General features: G+C 24.9%; 7 protein-coding genes across 7 annotated transcripts; 4 read left to right on the top strand and 3 right to left on the bottom strand.

The window, feature by feature from the left end:
• Positions 1-412: 412 nt before the first annotated feature.
• Positions 413-3,319, bottom strand: DICPUDRAFT_155939 (uncharacterized protein; the record flags this gene model as incomplete). Its single annotated transcript, XM_003291301.1, has 3 exons — positions 413-1,838; positions 1,926-2,032; positions 2,246-3,319. The coding sequence occupies 3 exons, from the start codon at positions 3,317-3,319 to the stop codon at positions 413-415; spliced, it is 2,607 nt and encodes an 868-aa protein (XP_003291349.1).
• A 1,326-nt stretch (positions 3,320-4,645) lies between these two features.
• On the top strand, positions 4,646-5,322 carry DICPUDRAFT_92653 (uncharacterized protein). The gene has a single exon (XM_003291293.1). The coding sequence runs from the start codon at positions 4,689-4,691 to the stop codon at positions 5,208-5,210; it is 522 nt and encodes a 173-aa protein (XP_003291341.1). The 5' UTR covers positions 4,646-4,688; the 3' UTR covers positions 5,211-5,322.
• A 201-nt stretch (positions 5,323-5,523) lies between these two features.
• Positions 5,524-7,396, top strand: DICPUDRAFT_38806 (uncharacterized protein; the record flags this gene model as incomplete). Its single annotated transcript, XM_003291294.1, has 3 exons — positions 5,524-6,084; positions 6,158-7,019; positions 7,149-7,396. The coding sequence occupies 3 exons, from the start codon at positions 5,524-5,526 to the stop codon at positions 7,394-7,396; spliced, it is 1,671 nt and encodes a 556-aa protein (XP_003291342.1).
• A 163-nt stretch (positions 7,397-7,559) lies between these two features.
• DICPUDRAFT_92654 (ribosomal protein L23a) lies at positions 7,560-8,490 on the bottom strand. The gene is made up of 3 exons (XM_003291302.1): positions 8,461-8,490; positions 8,041-8,205; positions 7,560-7,931 (listed from the first exon to the last, which is right to left on the bottom strand). The coding sequence occupies exons 1-3, from the start codon at positions 8,469-8,471 to the stop codon at positions 7,601-7,603; spliced, it is 507 nt and encodes a 168-aa protein (XP_003291350.1). The 5' UTR covers positions 8,472-8,490; the 3' UTR covers positions 7,560-7,600.
• Positions 8,491-9,275: 785 nt separating this feature from the next.
• On the top strand, positions 9,276-10,501 carry DICPUDRAFT_89341 (uncharacterized protein; the record flags this gene model as incomplete). The annotated part of the gene is made up of 2 exons (XM_003291295.1): positions 9,276-9,401; positions 9,479-10,501. The coding sequence occupies 2 exons, from the start codon at positions 9,276-9,278 to the stop codon at positions 10,499-10,501; spliced, it is 1,149 nt and encodes a 382-aa protein (XP_003291343.1).
• Positions 10,502-10,522: 21 nt separating this feature from the next.
• Positions 10,523-11,978, bottom strand: DICPUDRAFT_57268 (uncharacterized protein). The gene is made up of 2 exons (XM_003291303.1): positions 11,836-11,978; positions 10,523-11,742 (listed from the first exon to the last, which is right to left on the bottom strand). Exons 1-2 carry the CDS (start codon positions 11,932-11,934, stop codon positions 10,630-10,632), a joined length of 1,212 nt encoding a protein of 403 aa, XP_003291351.1. The 5' UTR covers positions 11,935-11,978; the 3' UTR covers positions 10,523-10,629.
• Positions 11,979-12,261: 283 nt separating this feature from the next.
• DICPUDRAFT_57270 (uncharacterized protein) lies at positions 12,262-15,357 on the top strand (the record flags this gene model as incomplete). The annotated part of the gene is made up of 6 exons (XM_003291296.1): positions 12,262-12,334; positions 12,506-12,919; positions 12,997-13,240; positions 13,305-14,034; positions 14,101-14,379; positions 14,518-15,357. 6 exons carry the CDS (start codon positions 12,262-12,264, stop codon positions 15,274-15,276), a joined length of 2,499 nt encoding a protein of 832 aa, XP_003291344.1. The 3' UTR covers positions 15,277-15,357.
• Between the last annotated feature and the right edge of the window lie 404 nt (positions 15,358-15,761).

Consider the following 15,761-nt stretch of genomic DNA (forward strand, 5'->3'; position numbering starts at 1 on the left):
ATAATAAATATAACAGATAAATAATATTACAATACAAAAACAAGATAAATTTAAATGAAAAATATGTGGGATTGGAAAACTTTTTTTTTTTGATTGTTTTTGATAAAAAAAAAAAAATAAAAAAATAAAAATAAAAAAAATAAAAATAAAAAAAAAAAAAAAAAATAAAATATCTGGTTTTTTGGTTTAGTGTTATTATAATAAAATGATTAAAATAAAATTATAATATAAAAAATATCAGATCAGAATTTTATGAAAAAACTCGTTATATTTTTTATTTTTTTATTTTTTTTTATTTATTTGTTATTAAAATAATTAAAATTAATTATTATTTATTTATTATTTCTATTTACACATTTTTTTAAATATCCAATATTTAAAAAATATAATTAATTATTATTATTATTGTTGATTAATTGTCAAGTTCAAATGACACTTCATCAGATTCAATTCCACCAATACATTTTGAATATTTTAATGTTGTACCAAATTTGTTTTTTTGAAGTGTAACTGAAGGTGGAAGAAATTTTTCATTTTCTGATGCTTCAGAAATCTCATCTTCAGAACTTGATTGTTTCTTTTGATGTTTTCTTGGCTCTTCATCTGAACTCTTTACTTTAACCTTCTTATTTTTGTTCCTCGGTAACTTTATTGCCCTCTTTTCCTTTTCTGGCTCTTCATCTTCACTTTCAGATTGACTTTCTTTTCCTTTTCTTTTCTTTTTTGATGATTTCAGTTCTAGTGTCTTTTTACTACTACTATTTGTTTTATTTCTTTTTATTGATATTTCATTTTCACTTTCGCTTTCTGAACTTATAGATAAATGTAAACTATTTAATGGTTTTCTGTCTATTGATTTTGACGATGATTTTGGTTGATTCTTTTCTTTTTCTTTTTCTGTTAATTTCAATTTCTCTTTCTTTAATTCAATCTCTTTTGTTAATAATGTAGTTGGTGTCGATTCTATCTCCTCCTCCTCCTCAAGATCTTGGGCTTCAATTTGATCGTTTTCTTTATCATCTTTAAAATTGTTTTGATTTGATTCTAATTTATCAAGTTCTGTTTTAATAGTTTCATGGTTTTGATTAGTCTCTTCACCTCTTACTTTATTTTTTTCTTTTTTTGTTATTTTTTCTTCCTTTTCTTTTTCTGTATCTACATCCTTTTCTTTAATATCATCTTTAACATTTGTAATTTCCTTTTGAATAATTTCTTTTTCTTTTGATTTTATGTTTTTGGTATTATCTTTAACATTTAAATCAGAAGAATAAACAGTCGTTGTAATTTCATCAGGATCGTCAATAATTTCTATACTTGAATCGATTGAAGTATCCAATGGAAATGGAATAGATTCACTTTTATAGACAATTTCATAGGTCTCCTCCTCTTCAAGAGTTGCTGCATCTGGGTTTTGCTCTTTTCTAAGTTTGTAGATTAATCTTTTTAATTCTTTTCTCTTTTTTGTAATTTCTGACACCTTAAACCAATTTGGCAACTCTAATGGCTTATTGAAATCGGTGATTGGATTTTTACAGAAAAGCTCTAAATAATGCAATAAGAATACGCCACAGTCATAAGAGTTATTTTGTAATGGAACATGTGGTACCCTAAGTGGATAGTTTGTAGAATTAAATTCTACCTCTTCAAAGCCATTGTTACCATCTTTATACTTTTTATTCTTCCATTCCAATGTTAAATATTTCCTTAAATTTTCTTGAAAATTAACGCATCTTCTAAAAAGTGAATCTAAATATATCATACATGGTCTTTTCTTATCATTTTCTTTATACTCTTTTACTCTTCCAGGATAACATATAATCATTAAACTCCAATGTGCCCTATAATTAATAATAACAATAATAAAATATTAATATTTTGTAAACATTGTTATATAAATCATTAAAATAAATTTTAATTTTACTTACGCATAATTAATTGGAACAAATACAAAATCTTTTTGAAAAATATCCTCTTTACCAGTCCATTTCCTAACATCTTCGTATCCTTCCTCTGGATTTATTTTGTTTGTAAACTTTTTATAAAAAAAACTATTGAAAAAAAAGCACTTATCTGAAAAGACTTTGTCCAGATGATTGTTTTTGATAAAGATTGAATAAAACTCGATAAGTGAGTCATTTAAAAATTCGCCATCAACCAAACGCTTCATGTCTGCTCTATTGATTTTAACCTGTGAAAGTACCTTTTCTTCGAATGGGTAAGAAATCATAATATCGTTATTATTTACAAGCATTCTTTTTTTCTTTGGTATTGGAGAAACATTTAAAATTGATTCTGGTAGCTTTTCTCCACCTCTTCTGCCATAAGCTATAAGTCCTGAGGTTCTACTCAAAGGTTTAGAGAATCTTTCACTGGTTGTTTTTAGTGATGATGATGTTGAAGTTGATGCTGATAATGATGTTGAAGCTGATGCTGATAATGATGTTGAAGCTGATGTTGATAATGATGATGTCGGATATTCAAACTTGGTCTTGTCCATTTCTTTTAATTTTTCGTACTGTTGCTTAGCATCTTTACTACCATCTTTTAATTGAATTTCAATTCCAAACTCATTCAATTTTGATTTCCATTGCGAGAATGTCATTGATTCTTTAATTTCAAATTCAGATGTTAGATCAGATTTTTTGCCCTTTCCCTTTGCTTGAGTAGATAAAGATTTTCTAAACATCTCAGTCGATACAAACTGAATTTTTTTACCTTGAAATATTGAAAGGTCCCTTATATTTGGATATAATATAAAATCTTCGATATTTTGAGACTGATATTTAATACCACAATTGAAGAATCTAATTTCACCTTCTTTATCATTTTTAAATGCATCTCTTTTCGAACTGGTATAAGGTATTGTAAAAAATGGCTCCCTACACTCTTCTGAAAACTCTTCATATTCCTCATCTGTATACATGGTATGAGATGGTAAAACACTTGGGGTTTGATAGTTGTTATCTTTCATAGAATGAAATATTGAAAAACTGGATGATGAAGTTGAAGATGGTAGCTTTATATTGGTATTGGGAAAAGATGATTTTCGGATCATGAAACCCTTTTTATTGCCATTATCTTCTTCAAAACTATTTTCTTTTAATTCCATAATATCATCTTGTGGAGTTTGTTGTAATTGTGCTTTTATTAGTGGCTTTTCTTTCGATATGCCATCCTCTTTGCTTATTGGTATATTTAATGATTCTCTTGAACTAGTGCCCGTACTATTACCAGTGGCGATATACCTTGGAGTCGCTCTGGTAGTTTGAATGACTGGGTTGGCGTCAATATTTTTCATCTGTTCTTGTAAAAAATCCATTTTATTCTTAAAAATAATATAATTATTTACTAAATATTTTATATTAATATAAACAACTTCATGTAGATCTGACAAATAATATTTAACTGAATAAATAAATAAAAAAATAAATAAATAAATAAATGATAAATAAGTTTATAATTTTAAATTCTTTTATAATTATTAGAGAAAAAATTTAAAAATAAAAATTAAAAAAAAATTAAAAAAATAAATTTTTTTTTTTATTGAAAAAATTTTAAAAATTAAAAGATATTAAAAGGAGGCAATTATAATTCATATTTTAATAAAAATACATCAAATATTACCCATTTTATTTATTTTCAGGCAATGGAATAATGTCTCTTAATTTAGAAATCGAATATTATAGTAAGTAATTTTCAATTTTTTTTTTTTTATTATACAAATAGGAAAAATAATAAAAAAAATATTTTAATTTATTTTTTTTATTTTTTTTATTTTTTTTAAAAATTTATTTCCTATTTAAATCAATTAAATAAAAAAGAATTTTAAAAAATAAAAAAAATTTTAATTATATTAAACTGCTTATTCAAATAAAAAAAACAACTATATTGCCATTTCTCAGTCTTTTATTCAAGCTTTTATTTTATTTTCTTATTATTTATTCAAACAAAATACTTTGTTATAAATAAAGAAAAAGTTTCTTTTTATACTAATATCATTATTTTTTAATGATATCACAACATAAATAGCACTTTAGATAAAACAAATAACTTCTTCACCAACCCCCAAATTTCAATCAATATCTAATATACTTTATTAGAATTTGTTCATAAAAAAAAAATTGTATACAAGCTAACAACCCCAATTTAAACACACACCCACCACACTCACCAATTTGTGAATAAAAAATATAAAGGCATATTAAACACATATGTATAATTTAAACTAGTATGTATATAAAAAAATAACAAACAAATTATATTAGATATAATTTAATATATTTAAATAACACCCCAAAATATTTATAACTAAATTCAAAAAATAACTATTTTCAGCCAAATAAAATTAAATTTAATAATAATAATTAAAAAACAACACCACAAAATTAACTATATTTATTTTATCTGTTAAATATTGTCTTTTAAAAAAAAAAAATTTTCTCCAATTTTTTATTTTAAATTTTTCCTAATATATGTACATAAACAGTATAATATATATTATAATAATTTTTTATTTTTATTTTTAAATTTTATACAACTACTATAAAAAAAAAAAGGTAATTTGGGGTGATTATTATTTTTTTTTAAACTATTTAATCATCACTTTTTTTAAATAAACAATAACTTTAAAATCAAATATTTTAAAACTAATACTAAAATATTTTATTAAATTATTTAAAAATTAGAAGATGGGTAGAATTTTAAAAAGAATATTTAAAGGAAAAGAATATAGAATTATTTTTTGTGGACTTGATTTCGCAGGAAAGTCAAGTCTCCTTTACAAAATGAAATTTGATTTAATTACCACCATTGACCCAACCATTGGATTCAACGTCGAGAAAATCCATAGAAATAAAAAGAAATATAAAATTTGGGATTTAGGTGGCCAATATAATCTAAGACAACTTTGGAAATACTATTTCCTAAACTGCAATGCCCTAGTATTCGTAATCGACTCCTCGGACCGTGAGCGTATAGACGAAGCCAAAGAAGAATTTGATAAACTTATGACCCAAGACGAACTCAAAGGAATTTCATTTCTTATATATGCCAACAAACAAGATATCAACGGTGCAATGTCCTGTGATGAAATTATAAACAAATTAAGTCTACACAAATTAAACGATAGAAAATGGCACATCCAGCCACTAGTAGCGATCAGGGGCGATGGCATTGAAGAAGGTTTAGATTGGATATCAAGATCAGTATAAAAAAAATAAAAAAAAATCTTGTAAAATTAAAAAAAAAGAAAATATTGTAAAACTAAATAAAATTAAAAAAAAAAGTTAAATTTTTGATTAATTTAATTTTAAATTTAAATTTAATTTAAACCATTCTTATAAAATTAATATAAATAGATAAAATATTTTATATTTTTTAATTTTTTTAAATTTTTTTTTTTTTGATTTTTTTTTTTTAATTTTTGTTTTTTATTTTTTTTTTTTTTTTCATTTCAAAACTATTTTTCATTTTATTATTATTTATAGATAATAATTAAATAAACAAAATAAACTAATAAATAAAATGGATAACGTTGTAAATAGTGAGAAAAAGTTAAAAAATAAATTAGCAATACCAATTACAACAATAAAGCAAGATCACAATAACTATGATAAATGTTATTTTCATAAAGCATCATCAACCACAGAAAATGAAATCGATAATGACTATTTTAAAATCAATGTAGGAATCGACTCAAATAATGGTGAAATTAAATCAACCGAAATCCATCTAACAAAATCCGAAGTATTATTATTCCAAGAGTTAATGCATGTTGTACGTAATAGTAATTGTGGCACAACATTAAGAGTTGCTGGTGGCTGGGTAAGAGATAAATTAAGAGGCGACGATTCAAATGACATTGATATAACTTTAGATAATATGATGGGCGAATCATTTGCAGAATTAGTAAACAAACATTTATCTGGTAAACAACATCAAACCCACAGAATTGGTGTAATTCAATCAAATCCCGAGCAATCAAAACATTTAGAAACCGCAACTGTTAAAATTTTCGACCTTTGGATTGATTTTGTAAACTTACGTTCTGAAACCTATACTGATAACTCAAGAATCCCTGAAATTGTAGGTTATTCTATTAATTATAAAAAAATCATTTTCAAATACTAATAATATTGATATTATCTATTTTTTATAGAAAATTGGTACACCATTAGAAGACTCATTAAGAAGAGATTTAACTATTAATTCATTATTTTATAACATCAATGAAAATAAAATTGAAGATTTTACAGGAAAAGCAATTACTGACTTGAATTTGGGTATTATAAGAACACCATTACCACCATTAACCACATTTTTAGATGATCCACTCAGAGTTTTTAGATCAATTAGATTTGCAAGCAGATTATATTTTAAAATTGACCAAGAATTAGTAGAGGCTGCATCAAACGCAGTCGTTAAAGAAGCAATCAAATCTAAAATTTCACATGAAAGAATAGCAAAAGAATTTGATGGAATGTTAGGAGGCAAAAGACCAGATTTAGCAATCTCTTTAATTTATAGATTTGGTATTTATGATTGTTTATTTAGCTTACCAACATCAGGTTTAGACCACACCAAAGTTCATACCGAATATCGTGAACAATCCATCTACTACTGCTCACAAGCTATGAGACTTATTGAATGGGGTAGTCAAGATGAGGAGCTATCAACAAAAAGACAAAGATTATTATCAGCACTCTGTATCCCATTCTATGGTATCACATACTTAAATGCGAATAAAAAGAATAAAGAAACCTCTGTAATCCACTATATGATCATCGAATACCTCAAACTTTCAAATAAAGACAATGATGAAATCTCTTTAGTTTTGGACACTGCTTATCAAATCAGACCTCACGTATTAAAATATAAAGAAGAGGGCCCATCAAGCTTTAGTAGAAAAAATGTTGGTCTCATCATCCATAAATGTGGTGTATTATGGAGAGCTGCTTTAGCAATTGCTTTAATTTTAGATTTACCAAAATACAATTTTAATCATTTTAATTTCCCAACCTGTGATAACAACCAAGTAGATCCAATTGATTATTTAAATCACCAATTCCCAAATTTCGATTCATGTAAATATAATTTTAATTTAATTTTAATTTAATAACTATTACAATATACTAATCTTTATTTTTTAGTGTGCGACGAATCAAATTTAATAATAAACCACTATAATTTATTTTGCGATGAAATTAAAGAACAAGATTTAATAGGTATTTGGAAAATTAAAAGAATGTTAAATGGTAAACAGGTACAAGATTTATTAAATAGAAAACCAGGTGAATGGTTAGCCCCTGTGGTTCAATCTATTTTAGAATGGCAATTAGAAAACCCAACTTTAAATGAAAACGATTGTAAAAAATGGTTATTAGAAACTTTTAAATAAAATAAAATATTTTTATATTTATATAGATGATCAAATCAAATAAAATAAATGCTACATTTTATGTATTTTAAAATATTTTTAAATTATATAAAATTCTTTTTAAAAAAAGGTATAATAAAATCCACTGTTAAAAATATATATTTAAGTTTTGTTTTTTTTTTTTAAAAAGGTTTTATTTTTATTATTATTATCAAAGCAATTCCTTTAGATGAGACCGATTTTGTTGGCAACATCAGCAGCTTCGAATTCTGGGGATAAAGTGACGAAAGCTTTTTTGTCACCACGTGGGGTAATTAAAGTGTTGACTCTCTTGACTTTGGCTTCGTACATTTTGGTGAAAGCATCAGCGATTTGAGCTTTGTTGGCGTACATATCAACCATAAAAGTGATGGTGTTGTTGGCTTCAATCTTTTGGGTGGCAGATTCAGTGGTTAATGGAGCTTTTAAGATTCTGAATTGATCCATTTTGGTAACTTTGTTGACTGAACGTCTTGGGTAAGCTGGTTTCTTTGGGTTGATTAAAGTCTTTGGACGTCTAAAATGAGTGTGATAATTTAATTAGATTCTGTCATATATTATCTGTATGCTGTTTTTCTCATTCCACTTTTTTTTTATTCGCTAAAACCTATATATTAATAACATACCTGAAGATGACTGAGGTTCTGACTTTACGGGTAGATTTGTTTGAAATACCCTTTTTGACAGCGGTAGCAGCAGCTTTAGCTTTGGTAGCAGCAGCTGGGGTTTTGATAGCGGTGGTGGCACCTTTCTTGACGGAGAGATCTTGCTTTAATTGGTTTGATTTGACTCTATAATAAATATAAGAGATTAATACCTGTTTGATGATAGATTTAGTGTGAATGTTATGTGTGATAGATAAGACGAAGGATATAGTGACAACATAAAAAAACGAAAGGGGTATGGATAGTGTGCATGTGTGTTGTGTGTTTTGTTGGATATGTGTGGATATTTGTGGATAATTGATGATTGAATGGATAAATTGTCAAATGTAAGATGATTGAATGGATTATATGTGATAAAAACAAATAGCAGCATGTACGTACTTCTTTGTCATTTTTATCTTTATCTGTGTCCTCAACGAAAAAAACAAAATATTAAAAAATAAAAATTAAAAAAAAAACTAGGCTATGCGCAAAAAATTTTTTTGATAATTTTTTAAATTTTTACATATAAAAAAATTTATGAGGATTAATTGATTTTTTTAAAATTATAAATTTTTTTTTTTTACTTTTTTAATTAACGTTAGTCCTATTCCGCATTTTAATTATGTAATATATATTTACTAATTATTTATTAATTATTTATATTTTTGCCATAAATAAAATTATTTTAAATATATAATTATTTTCTATTATAAATTATTTTTTTGAAAAAAAAAAAGTATCGTTAACAAAAAAAAAAAAAATTTTAATTTAAAAAATTAAAAAAAAAATTTTATTTAAATAATTTAAAATAATAATATAATTTCCTTATTTGTTTTTTTTTTATTTTTTTTATTTAAGTGTTTCAGTAATTTCTTTTTTTCATTTTATAAGAAATGTTTTTTTTTTTTTTATTTTTTTTTATTTTTCTTTTTTCTTTTTTTTGGAAAATTATGTGTATTTCTAAAAATATTCAAACAAACCAATCGAATATACAATCAATAAAACAAACATACCTAAAATATTCAAATAAATATTCAAATAATTTAAAAATTATACAGTTATAAATTAAATAAAATCATGGAAATTAAAAAAAAATAAAATAAAAAAAAAAACGAAAAATTTTATTCGTTTTTTTTTTAAATTAATCATTTTTTTTTAATTTTTTTTTTTATATTTGCAATATACACTTTTTTTTTTTAAAATAATATTATAAAATGGAGTTTAAAAAATATGAAGAGTGGATGAACAAAAGTGGATGGAAAAGAGGACAAGGTCTTGGTAGAAATGAAGATGGTTTAACAAAAGCAATTCATATTGATAAAAAAAACAACACTTTGGGTGTAAGTATTTATAAAATAAAATAAAATATGGTAGCTAATCATTTACTAATAGTTTTAAATAATATTTACATATTTAGGTTGGTAGTACAGGTTTTAAACATGATAATACATGGTGGGATAGAGTATGGGAAAATAAAACAATTGGAACTAATGACCAAAGTGATATATTTGAAACCAGAGAAACATTTTCTAATGGTCAAGAAAAAAGAAAAGAAACAGATAATAAAGAGTTTGAATCACTTAGAGATGAAATGTTAAAGAGGGCTAATGAAAATGGAAAGAATAAAGATTTAAAGTTTGGTACTTTTAAAAAAGCAACCATGTTATTAACAAGTGAATTAGAGGAAGAGTATGCAGAAATGAAAAGAACTGAAGAAAAAGAAAAAGAAAAAGAGAAAAAAGAAAAGGAAGAAAAAGTTCAACCAGAAACAGCCAATAAAGTTAAAGAAAAATTAAAAGAAGAGTTTGATGCTTGTAAAAATAGAACATTAAGAAAATATGCACCAATTGGTAAATTAGAAAGATTAAAAGCACAAGATGAAGGTCGTTTTGACATTTCTACATTAGGCGGTGAAGGTTATAAAAAATATGAAGAGGATAAAAACAAAATAAAAGAAGAGCAAAAATCACATAAAAAGTTAAAAATAAATCATAATAGTGAGAATGATAGTATCAAAATTTATAAACAAGATGAAGAAAAAGAAGAAGAAAGAGAAAATAAAAAGGAAAAGAGGGATAAAAAAGAAAAAAAAGAGAAAAAAGAAAGAAAAGATAAAAAAGATAAAAAAGATAAGAAGGAAAAATCAAAAGATAAATCATCCAGTAAAGAAGAAAAATCAGATAAAAAAGATAAAAAAGATAAAAAAGAGAAATCAAAAGATAAAAAAGATAAATCCTCCAGCAAAGAAGAAAAATCAGATAAAAAGGAAAAAAAAGAAAAAAGTAAAGAGGGTGCCAAGGAAGAAAAGAAAGAAAAGAAAGACAAAAAAGATAAAAAAGATAAAAGCGATAAATCAAAAGATAAAATAGAGGAGGAAAAAACAGATAAAAAGGAAAAAAAAGAGAAAAAAGAAAAGAAAAAAGATAAAAAGAAAAATTAATAAATTATATATTTTTTTTTTAAAATATTAAATAATAGTCTATTATTATTTATTTATATTTTTATATTTTAATTATTTTTTATTTTTTTTTATTTAAAATTATTAAATAATCATTGTGTAATAAGTAACTATTTTAATTTTTGGATTAATAAGGCACCTAATAAATTGGCATCTTTTAATGTAGTTGAAAATGGTAATGTAATTGGTTTTTGTGGGAAGCCAGTTAAAAGATCATAGCTTTGGGATGAACTTGTAGAGTTATTGATATAGTTGATAACGTCTTGGATAGTATGGGTTTGATTAAATGTGCTTGAAAGTCTACCGCCATTGGATAAACGAATTTGAAGAGTGGTGGTTGGTTGTGAGGAATCAATTGAAACTGGGGCTGATGATGTGGTAGTGGTTGTTGTGGTGCTACCGGTATTGGATGAGGAGCTAGTGGTGCTGGATGAACCTAAAGATTGACCACCACCAGAGAATGCTACATATTTTGGTTTTGGTGGTTCGACATAGTCTTGACCGTGATTATTAATTAAAGTTACACTAAGACCATTTGGAGTTGTGGCTCTCTTTTGAAGTTCACGTGGAACAACACCTCTTTGAATATCTTGAATTAATTCTTTATTTTCTGGATTGTCATAGTGACGAAGTGGACCATCATCAATGGTGAAACCTTGATTCCAAAAAGTAACTTTAACTTCAACAGCCTTTGGGTCTTTTTCTTTTGGTTTTGAAACACCACGGTTGCCTTGATCAGTTGATCCTAATTGATAGCCAACACAATCAAATGATTCTGGTTTTTCAACTTTTTTTTCGTGAGCTGCGACGGCACCATGTTTTTTAGCACTATCAAATACATCATTAACAATGTCACCGCTTTTGCCTTTATTCTTTGGGGCTGATTCTACCATAAGACCACTCTTTTCACCACCAGTAAAATATCTTTGGGTTTTATCTTCATCTTCATCATCTTCATCATCTTCATCATGATCGTGATCGTGGTCATCATTATTAAAATCTGATAATGTTCTAATTCCACCTCTGTTTGATGAGCTTGTTGATTTATTTGGTGGTGATGATGATGGTGGTTTATTTGAACTTGTTTGTCTATTTACATTATTATTATTATTATTATTATTATTATTATTATTATTATTATTATTATTATTACTGCTAATATTATTATTATCGTCTGTTATGTTTGAAACATCATTGGTTGATAAGTAAGTTTGAGTAGCTTCCTATAATTATAAAATAAATATTTAAAAGTATTAATTAATGGGGATGAATAATAGAATGAATGGTTTATTTTTAAAAACATGTATGTAATGTACCTCTAAATCCCAATTATGACTTTCTAAATAAAATCTTGCTTCTGGTTCTGAAGCATTTGTTATTTGTTGAAATGTTGAAATGGCTTCACTTTGATCCATTATTTGTTATTTGTTTATTTCTTTAATTTGTTTTTTTCTTTGTGTGTGATGTGAATAAATTAAAAAAAAATTTAAATTAAAAATTTATAAATTTTTTTTTTTAAATAATATTTTTTTATTTTTTTTTATTTTTTTTTTAATATTTTAATTATTTTTTTTATTTTTTTATTTTTTTTTATTTTTTATTTTTTATTTTTTATTTTTCTTTTAATTTCATTTATTGCTTTGAGATAATTTCTCTATCCAAAATAAATATTTGTTTATTTATTTATTTTGTTTATTAAAAAATAAATAACAATAAAAAAAAAATAAAAAATAATACACAGAATGGGGGTTGGCGAAAATAATAATAATAATTCGAATAATAATGCCAATGGTTCAAATAATACTACATTAAATAGTTCATGCAATAGTACATCATCATTACATAGTGGTTTAAATTCAAATAGAAATAATTTAACATCATCTACAGCATCATTAACAAACATTCCAACTATTATAACAACTTCACCATCATCTTCATTAAAGAATAGTAATAGGTCAATAGTTTTAGCTACATCATCATCCTCAGTTAATTCGACAACAAGTAATAATTTAACATCATATGACGAGGTTGAAAAAGGATTCAGGGTACATGAGGAAGATGAGGCAGTCGAATTAAACGAATCATTAAATGAATTTAACAATGAAAGCAGGGTTGGTGTCAGTCGTGACGATAGTGACGTTGGCGAGGCTCAGGAAGAAGATGATGACAATAACAAGAATATGGAATTTAAATTCGATTTGGATTTGACAACAATTAATGTAATGGACGATATCGATGACTTTGAAAAGAAATTATTGGAATATTCAGAAAAAGAACAAGTAGTTCAAGATTTCAACAAAAATAACATAGATTTAATTCAATATTCAAAACAGGTAGGAGAATCACTAGAAAAATGTGACAAAGAAATGAATGCACTCTATCAAGATATTTTACCCGATTGTAAGTATCATATAGTTTTTTAAATATATTCTCTTGGTTTAATTATTTATATTTATTAATATTTATCATTTGTCTAGATGTTAATGAAAGGGAAAACTTTCATTTAATGTATAAAGCAATCACAGAAAGCAAGTCTTTATTGGTTGGATTTGAAACAATGTTAAATGGTTTTCAAAATGAATTAACAAGTATTTCAAAAGAAATGCGTACATTACAAGAATTATCAATAAATGAAAATTTAAAATGCACAAACAGAAAAAAAGTAGTTGAAAAATTACATAAAATTATTGACGAGGTTTCAATTTCAGATGATTTAATAACGTATGTATATCGTAACACCTTTATATTTAAAGTTAAAAATATACTAATTCTTATTTGTTTATAGTTTATTAACACAGGGTGAAGTTAATGATCAATATTTACAATATCTATCAATCTTTAGTAAAAAAATTGGATATATTCAAACACAAAAAAGCGAAGGTGTATTTGCCACAGGTGAAGTCGAGGAGGTTATATTAAAGTTACTACAGGTTGTATTGGATAAAATATTCAAATTTTTCAATAACCAATTTAACCAAATTAAAGATATATCAACATTACAAACTAAACAACAAGAGATGACATTATATAGACAAGCATTCATATTTTTATATAAACATACACGTAGGGTTGCTAAACAATTATTTGATCAATATAAAGAAATAGCGGCAGGAATCTATTCAAACTACTATCGTAGCTATATCACTTTTTTAGAAAAACTTCAAATAGAGCCAACTACACGTAACGATTTAATTGGGATGCACGAGAGCAAAACCAAAGGCTTTTTCAATAGCAAAAGCAACAAATTAAAGATTAAAACAAGTATATACACTGTTGAAACTCGTTATCAAATTTTAAACGAGTTAGAATATCCTCCACTCAAACCCCAATCAATTGGCTCCGAATCATCTGCCTCATCAACACAGATCAAATATTCTTATGAAGTAATCTTTAGATCACTATTGTTTTTCATTATTGATTTAGTGTCATATGAAAACATGTTTTTAAAAGATTATTTCTTAAGTAACAAAGATAGCTCAACTTTATTATTTAGCAAACCTGAATCATTATTTGTTGTATGTATGATAAATAATTAATAATTATGATGATAATAATATTAATTTTTTTTTTTTTTTTTTTAGGAAAATATTAATTGCTATTTATCATCAACATATGATATTGTTGCATTATTATTAATTTTATGTATTACTAGTAAATATAAGAGCAGGACTACTAGATCGGACTTGACTGATAGATTATTTCAATTTGTAATAAATAGTACAATTTCAAGATTAACAATTTTATTTGAGGAAAACATTTCAAGTATTAGAAGTGCAAATGTTAAAGAGCTATTACCAATCGAGGAGAATAGACCCCATTATATAGTTAGAAGATATAGTGAATTAGTTGGTTCATTTGCAGTATTATATAATTTAAACCAACCACCAACACCAATTCAACAATCACCAAGAAAAAAATATTACAACATAGAAAATAATGAAACTATAAATAATAATGATCAAGAAAATAAAATAGAGTCAAATAATAAAACAAATGAGAATAATAATGATAACAACACTACAAATGGTACGAATATAAATAATAATAATAATAATAATAGTAGTAGTAATAACAATATAAATAAATTTAATTTTAATAATAATAAAACTCAAGAATCAACATCACTATTGTTAAATATTAAAGAATCACATTCAATTATAAATGAAAATTTAGCAATTATGCGTGTCGAAATGTTTAAATTAATAAACAAGTTATCAGAAGAGTTGAAAGGATCTATACAAAAACATATATTTTTATTAAACAATTATGATCTAATTTTAACAATTCTCAGCGATAAATTAGGTCCCAACGATACAAATGAAGATAAGGAATACTGGACTATTCTCTACGACAAAGAGGCTGAACAATACTGCACCGAGCAATTAGGATCATTCCAATATATCAAAAATATTATAAATACAGTTAAAGAATTATATCCATTAATCGAACTTTACACCATAGAAGAAATCAACCATCCAAAACTCAAAAAAGAAATACTAGAAGAAATTCTTAAACAGTTTTCACAAAATTGGAGGGTCGGTATCGAAGAAATGAACATCATTGTAACCCAACAATTCCCAAATTTCAAAAATGGTATGAAAATCTTTCAAATGATGCTTGATAAACTATTTACAAACTATAAACAATTCACCCAAATCATTTTAAAATTTTTTAAAAATTTAAAAACTTCCCCATTTTATTTAGCAGAAACAGAAATTTCTTATGAAATTAAAAAATACTATGGTTCATTTGATTAATAATTTATTAATAAAATATTATTTTTACCAAAAATAACAAATAAAAAAAAAAAAAAAAAAAAAAAAAAAAATTTTAATCATATTGGATATTCTTTGGAATTTAATAAAATTTTGGGAGCGTTTTTTCTTTTTTGATTTGGTTATTCAGGTCGTTAAGGGAGGGTGCTTTCCGGGGAAATTGTTTCCTTTAAAGGGGTTGGTAAATAATTTTTTAAAAGGTTTTTAAAATAAGATAAAGATGAGAACTCTAATCATACCTCATAATTCAAAACCAGGAAGTGGGGGGGGAGTTTTTTTTTTATTTTATAATAGAAAACGCACAAACAGATGTTTTTGTTCTTTTTTTTTTTTTGAAAAAAAAAAAAAAAATTTTTTTTCAAAAAATTTTTTTTAAAAAAATTTAATTTTTTAGAAATATTATAGGTGAGGAAATATATTTCCACCGATTTTGGGATTTTGGGGCCACACCCTTTTTTATGAAAAAA

This window comes from Dictyostelium purpureum (genome assembly GCF_000190715.1).
Source record: "Dictyostelium purpureum unplaced genomic scaffold DICPUscaffold_271, whole genome shotgun sequence".
NCBI classification, from domain to species: Eukaryota; Evosea; class Eumycetozoa; order Dictyosteliales; family Dictyosteliaceae; genus Dictyostelium; species Dictyostelium purpureum.

Excerpts from the sequence above, each read along its gene's own strand:
- DICPUDRAFT_92653 (XM_003291293.1), top strand. The coding sequence starts at position 4,689 with ATGGGTAGAATTTTAAAAAGAATATTTAAAGGAAAAGAATATAGAATT.
- DICPUDRAFT_92654 (XM_003291302.1), bottom strand. Across the intron at positions 7,932-8,040 it reads AGAACCTCAGTCATCTTCAG|ACGTCCAAAGACTTTAATCA; the intron begins GTATGTTATTAA and ends CACTCATTTTAG.
- DICPUDRAFT_57268 (XM_003291303.1), bottom strand. The coding sequence starts at position 11,934 with ATGGATCAAAGTGAAGCCATTTCAACATTTCAACAAATAACAAATGCT. Across the intron at positions 11,743-11,835 it reads GTCATAATTGGGATTTAGAG|GAAGCTACTCAAACTTACTT; the intron begins GTACATTACATA and ends TTATAATTATAG.